Source organism: Sinocyclocheilus anshuiensis, unplaced genomic scaffold (assembly GCF_001515605.1).
Source record: "Sinocyclocheilus anshuiensis isolate Anshui unplaced genomic scaffold, SAMN03320099.WGS_v1.1 scaffold2890, whole genome shotgun sequence".
In the NCBI taxonomy this organism is placed as follows: Eukaryota; Metazoa; Chordata; class Actinopteri; order Cypriniformes; family Cyprinidae; genus Sinocyclocheilus; species Sinocyclocheilus anshuiensis.
This window is the reverse complement of record NW_015547815.1, coordinates 176,878-183,852: the sequence shown is the minus strand read 5'-3', so window position 1 is coordinate 183,852 and position 6,975 is coordinate 176,878. Positions and strand designations below refer to the sequence as shown.

Here is a 6,975-nt window from a genome sequence, read left to right as displayed (position 1 = left end):
TTAAAGTCAGTTTACTTAAAAAAATAAAAATAACACAGTAAAGAAGACATTTTGATGGCAGCATGTGAAATACCAGTTTGGACGTGGTAAGTATGTTTCTAAAACTTTGCAAGGAGACATGGTAATGTAATAAAAATGTTATAAATACGTTTCTGCAACGTTGTGAAAAACCATTTATAATGTGAAAAAAACCTGACATCTGTCATATTAAATACGTCAGATAAAAACTTTATCACAACCTTTTCACAACGTGAATTAAACGTTTTTACAACGTAGTTGTGTTTGCTGGGTTACTAGTCCAATTATAACTGCAGATATATAATATCATTCTGACTATTCAAATTATAATTATGACTAATAAAGATACAACTGTTGATTCAATCGTCATTATGACAAGTCAAAATTGCAGAATTGATATCTGTAATTTGTATTTTACCTACATTACGACTAGTAGAGCCAGGTGTCTTAAATGCTAATACGGCTTGCCATACATTTCGTCAAGGAAGGGAACTTCAACAGATAACCCGTGCTGAGTGACCAGGGGAGCAGTAAACACTGAGTAGGTGCCCTGTCATTCGGAATTGTTACAATTGGTAAATATAATAGGAGTAGAGAGTAAAAAGTTTGCATCCGCGGCAGTTTTTTTCCAGCCACGTCTTCTGATAACGGGCCATTGAAGCTGGCGTGATATTTAAACATGGACTGGTGAGTAACATGCGAAGCATTCCCATTAAACTTTGATATGAGGACCAACAATAACGTAGTACGTTGCACTGAGTATATAGACAAAAGAGTCAAGACGAAGCCGCTAACACAGTTACGTCGTGACAACGTTACTGGACCGGACCATATTAGGTATACATATAGGTACCAAATAACATTCCAGCGACGTAAATTTGTGATTCCCATATTCGTCGGTAAAAAGTTTGCATCCGCGGCAGTTTTTTTCCAGCCACGTCTTCTGATAACGGGCCATTGAAGCTGGCGTGATATTTAAACATGGACTGGTGAGTAACATGCGAAGCATTCCCATTAAACTTTGATATGAGGACCAACAATAACGTAGTACGTTGCACTGAGTATATAGACAAAAGAGTCAAGACGAAGCCGCTAACACAGTTACGTCGTGACAACGTTACTGGACCGGACCATATTAGGTATACATATAGGTACCAAATAACATCCAGCGACGTAAATTTGTGATTCCCATATTCGTCGTGGGGACATTATAGCAGTACTTTGCTGAAACGTGGCGAGTACGTCTCAATGACCAAACTGGCACGTTGGGAAGACGTGACCGTATGCAGCGCATACGGGGAGGGGAGGGGAGGGGAGGGGGGGTATCGGGTAGGGTGTGCTGGGGGTTGGGGCGGGGCAAATGTATCAATTATTATATTATTATTATATTAGTTTATTATATTAATTTAAACAATTATTATCAAACAATTATTGCGTGTATATCAAACTGCGTGTTTTCTGCGTAAAAATAAGGGTCGTTTTTGGCTTTGGGCTAAACCAAAAAGCAGAAGGGCTTATTGAAAAATGCTAATTCATTCTCCCCTCATTCTTTCGCTTTTCGCCAGGACTATAGCCATTTCCCTGGTAACCGCAGTTGAAAGTGTAAGCTATATCTCAATTTGCATGTATATTTGTTTTTTTTCTACCGGAGCACCACCTGAGTCTTCTCCTCTCGTCCCATTTCTACCAGTGATCCTTTTCTTCCCGCGGTCATCACTGTTGCCAAGTTCAGGGGACAAATGGGTTGAAATTTGTATGTGTCGATTGTGTGAGAATGATGCGTTTCATACAATATCTGGCAACTGGACAACCTTGGAATTTATTGACGTGATTATTCATATAATGAGGTTTGGGCCATACAAATTACGCAGCACCTGATTTTGCAACTTGCAGCGCTCATATTTAATACGTCCCATTTCTACCAGTGATCCTTTTCTTCCCGCGGTCATCACTGTTGCCAAGTTCAGGGGACAAATGGGTTGAAATTTGTATGTGTCGATTGTGTGAGAATGATGCGTTTCATACAATATCTGGCAACTGGACAACCTTGGAATTTATTGACGTGATTATTCATATAATGAGGTTTGGGCCATACAAATTACGGGAGTTTTACAGGAGGCAAATGTAGCAAACATATAAAATACGCACTGTGGGATTTTTTTATAGAAAGATTAAAAATACGAGAAAATATTTAAACGGGATGATAGCGGGATAGAATGGTAAAATACGGAATAATCCCGGGAAAACGGGAGGGTTGACAGGTATGATGCAACGACGTACCAAATAACGTACTGGCGACGTAACTTTGTGATTCCTATTTTCGTCCTGGCGACGTTTTAGTGGTAAGTTCCTGGAACGTGGCAAGTACGTCCTAACGACCAAAATACCACGTCCACCTTATTATTCTCACCTTTAGTCCGGGTCTTGAGGATGTGTTCGAACCTTACATTGAAATCCATTTAGAACTTATAAGCATTCTCTGCTGTAAAAATAAACCTTCTAAATTCTAATGGTTTAAAGTGTTACAGGGGATTTTTTGTGAATACATTCATTACATACATGCAATGCAAACCAATACAAAAACATATTACATTCTAATAGAAAATGGACAAAAACACACTGCATTCATTTATTAGTCAGCATTTATTCAGTTACTTTCTACAAATAAGACAATACATTTTGAACATTACACCTATTCTTTAACCATGTAAAGTGTTACCAAGTCATGAGCACAGAAAATTGAACACATCAATTCATAGATTACGCAATATAATCAATGAATAATGTAAACACTGATTAAAATGTTTTATTTTTATTGAAAAAGTTCAAGTTGCTCATTAAGGATGGGTATAGTTAAACAGTGATTATATCAATGAAAATTATCAATAATTATCAGTAGGCCTACTCTATTGACTCTATTGATTAACTCCCCATAATTTGATGCAAAAAATAGAGGCATGATATGAAACGATTCAGTAGTTACTTCATTATTACTTTTTTTTGTAGAAATAAGTTAACCCTCTATGGCATAGTGTTGCCCTCAGGCAACGAACCACTTTTTTGGACCTGACACCCCTTTAATTTTTTAAATAAAAAAATATATACATATAATATCACCTGACATGTCTGTTCAATAAAATGATGGGCTGAAGTGGGTGTAGCCTTTTGTTTGGGGATGGAGCAGTCATTTTAGGAAGCAAAGCTGCATGGGACACAGTGCCACAAATTGGTAAGATAAATAGCACTGTTTAACATGTTTAAAATGAAATATCTTTATATAAAAAAATATATGCATGTGTATCAAAATGTAAATAAGTTTGATTATTACAATACTTACTTTGTTTTTATTTATATACTAAAACTGTGTTTTTTTGTTTGTTGCCTCAGGCCAACATTGTGCACTTAGAGCACTTTTGTTCAGGCAATAGGCCTATCATGCTAAAGTGTGGATGCATATTAGAACCATATGGTGCATTCAAGTCCTCCTATGAATTTTATGTTTATGAGCTCTGAAAACTTCTAAGAATGTGCATTATGTGTGTAATTTATATTTATTATTATTATTATTATTATTATTATGCTGCCACAGAGAATCAAGCCTATCAGCTGATAAACTGACTAAATGAGTAGTGTTTTCTGGCAAACTTTATCTTCACACACACAGTGACACACACGCAGTGACACACACGCAGTGACACACACGCAGTGACACACACGCAGTGACACACACGCAGTGACACACACGCAGTGACACACACGCAGTGACACACACGCAGTGACGCACACAGTGGCACACACACAGTGACACACACATGCAGTGACACACACACAGTGACACACACGCAGTGACGCACACAGTGGCACACACACAGTGACACACACGCAGTGACGCACAGTGGCACACACACAGTGACACACACACGTGTTTTCTGGCAAACTTTATCTTCACACACACAAAAGTCTCTTCTGCTCACCAAGGCTATATCTATTTGATCAAAATTACAGTACACAGTAGCGTTGGGACGATAGACGATGCCATCTTCCATCACCGATGGCTGACAGACATCACAATGTTGAGCCGGCATTGTGATTCTGTTAAAAAAACATCTTAATTAATCAGACAATATTGCTCAGTGCAATGCATGCTTTCAATTTCCGCTCAGTTACTTCAAATAATTTTTTTTTTTCAATTGTTTTTTTTTTCTGATTACTTAATAATAACATAATGAAGTTGTTCATGGTCACAATACAAATTACATTTAAAAGAGTTCAATGAACACATTTAAAACAGTAAAGGTTTTATTGTGCAAAAACGTCAAACGAATGATTGGCAAATTATAATACAGCAACAAAATTCAAAATTATTTAAATTAAATTAGATTAAATAGGTTAGAACATGCAGGTCAGATCGTAGGTGTTGGATAATAAATATGTTACAATCAAATAAAAATAGCCTAATAATAATTCAATTTAATATTTTAATCCTCTGACATCTGCTCCGCATCCCAGATAGCACACGTACATCTGCAAGATGTCTGTTAAAGATTGCTTCATCTGGAAAGCGTCTGCTGTGTACAAACATCTGATAGACGTCTCTAAGATGTCAGTTTTACATCATAAACATCTTAAAGACATCTTCTAAATGTCTATTTGACATCTGATAGGAAACGTCCTACAGACGTATTGCAGATGAGTAAACACTCTAAAAATTAGAGTGCAGATGTAAATGCAGACGTCAAATAGATGTCTCCGTGATGTACATGTGCTATCAGGGATTGCTCCTTGGGCCCGGGTATACTTCACTTTCCGCGTTCATCTGATGTCATCATCTTTACCATAAATGCTAAATACCATGTACTTCACCTTAGTTTTTCATGTGATGCAATGTCAGGACATAGGATCAGTAGATCTAAACAGATTCTTAAATTTGTAATCCCACAATCCCCCCTTTGAGAGTTCTAATAACAATCACATAATACAACTTTAAACCTCCATAAGTCCATTCTATAGCCTATGCTTGTTAACATAAGCCCCATCTTACAGTCGTGTAACTTTAAAAAAAAGTTACAGGCACATATAGCTTATTCTGTGTCTTGTCCTAGATTTATTTAGGTGTAATAGTTCTTTTCAGAACCATAACTGTCGACACATATACGACAAGGGATGTTACATGTCGTACATATTAACATGACTTTCCCACGTACAGTCGCTCAGATTACTTTTTGTTCTCATGAAGCTTGTTCATAGATGTCTGAGGTGATGCTTTACACCAGGGTGCCACTTATGAAGATGACATGGCATATACACATACCTGCAACACAAGAAAACAAAGAAACAGCAGACCAGCAGTACTCATGCATAGACATAGAAAAATGTGATAAGATTTGCGTGAGCCATTCCTGTCGCGAAGCTGATGGTAAAATGTGTGATCTGTTTGAATTCTATTGACAAATTGCCACTTTAAAATGCTATGGAGAAAGTCAAACATTATCTAAAAGGGCATTTAAACAAGTAAGACTGATGAAAGGAGGAGAAAATGTTATCTTACACCAGCACTTTTTACTACTCATGACCACCTTTACCAGAAGAATTTATCACGTTTTATTGTAGGCTTATTTATTGTGATACATTTTGTTGAACTTGTTGTAGAATATATAATTTATAATTATAATAGATTAGAGAATGGGGACTAGATTTTTTCCCTATAGATTTATATTACAACTGTGGAATGTTTCTAAATGTGCAGGCTATTGTTTTTCATAACAAATAACAAACGGCTGATTTGGCCCGCTGCCCAGTTTAAAAAAAAATAAATAAATTTTATTATTTATTTTATTATTATTATTATTTTATTTTATTGCCTGCCACATGTACCAAAGTGATCATTGTTGAGTTTAACATTCAATAATAATTCGATAACAAATCATGAATCGGTTAGTCAGCACTGTGATTCTGCTCACGTTTGTTGCGCGCTTCCGTCAAGCGGTTTCGGTTACAGAGTAATCAATAATGTGTGGGACTCGAGGAAGGAAAGGAAGTTGCCAGAATTAAGCAGCAGCGAATTGTAGCTATATTACCTGTTCAGAGACATCATTATTATCTATTGTAAAGTTGCATTAATAAATTTAGCAGACAGACGAGGGAGCTATAGCAGACAACACCACAAAAAAATATGATCATAATAATGCAATAACGTGTTCAGTATTATTTTTCTATAAACATATTGTACTAATTTTGACTTAGGCACTTTAGAAAATGTATTGTAAAATATTTATATGAAATATATGTTTGTTAATTTTGGGTATTAAAGTGATTTGAAGATAAATAACAACAATAACAGATTTTATAAAATTTAGAAACTAAATTTTCTTTTTTTTAGTACAATTTTTTAGTAAACTAAAATTTAGATACAATGAGGTGGTTGTTTTGCAACAAGGTGCAGTTCTGTTCATAACAGTAGACTCGCTGGTAAAGAAGAAGTGACAGGTAGGATACAAGATAAATAGCCAAAAAAATAACAAGTCAAGTCAAGTCACCTTTATTTAAATAGCGCTTTTAACAATACAGATTTTGTCAAAGCAACTGTACTGCATTAATTAGGAGAATAGTGTGTCAATAAATTCTACTCCTTGTTACAAGTATGGTAGAACCATCACTTCAACCACAAAAGACTGCTTTGTAAGTAATCTTCCTGATTTATCTAAATTCCTTAGCATATCCAATACCTCAGAACAACTTGATGATGTAACAGAAATTATGGACTCTCTCTAGCCCGGTTCTGTCAACACTGCACTGGCTCCCTATTAAACATCGTATAGATTTTAAAATCTTGCTTATTACTTATCTAGCCCTCTCGAGCGCCACCCTCCGCTCGTCAGTAGCCCCCCGGGATCGCTTGATCGGTCGGGGCCGAACTGCGAATTTAACCACCCGTAACTCCCAAACCCCGGGGGCTAT

At 36.4% G+C, this 6,975-nt stretch overlaps 1 protein-coding gene across 1 annotated transcript in view; it reads left to right on the top strand.

The window, feature by feature from the left end:
- Nucleotides 1-505: 505 nt before the first annotated feature.
- The window catches only part of adprh (ADP-ribosylarginine hydrolase), a 125,154-nt gene continuing 118,684 nt past the window's right edge, over nucleotides 506-6,975 (top strand). The window contains exons 1-2 of the mRNA XM_016507588.1: nucleotides 506-559; nucleotides 640-705. Coding sequence (XP_016363074.1) covers nucleotides 698-705 — 8 coding nt within the window. The 5' untranslated portion in view covers nucleotides 506-559; nucleotides 640-697. The remainder of the gene's footprint in view (nucleotides 560-639; nucleotides 706-6,975) is intronic.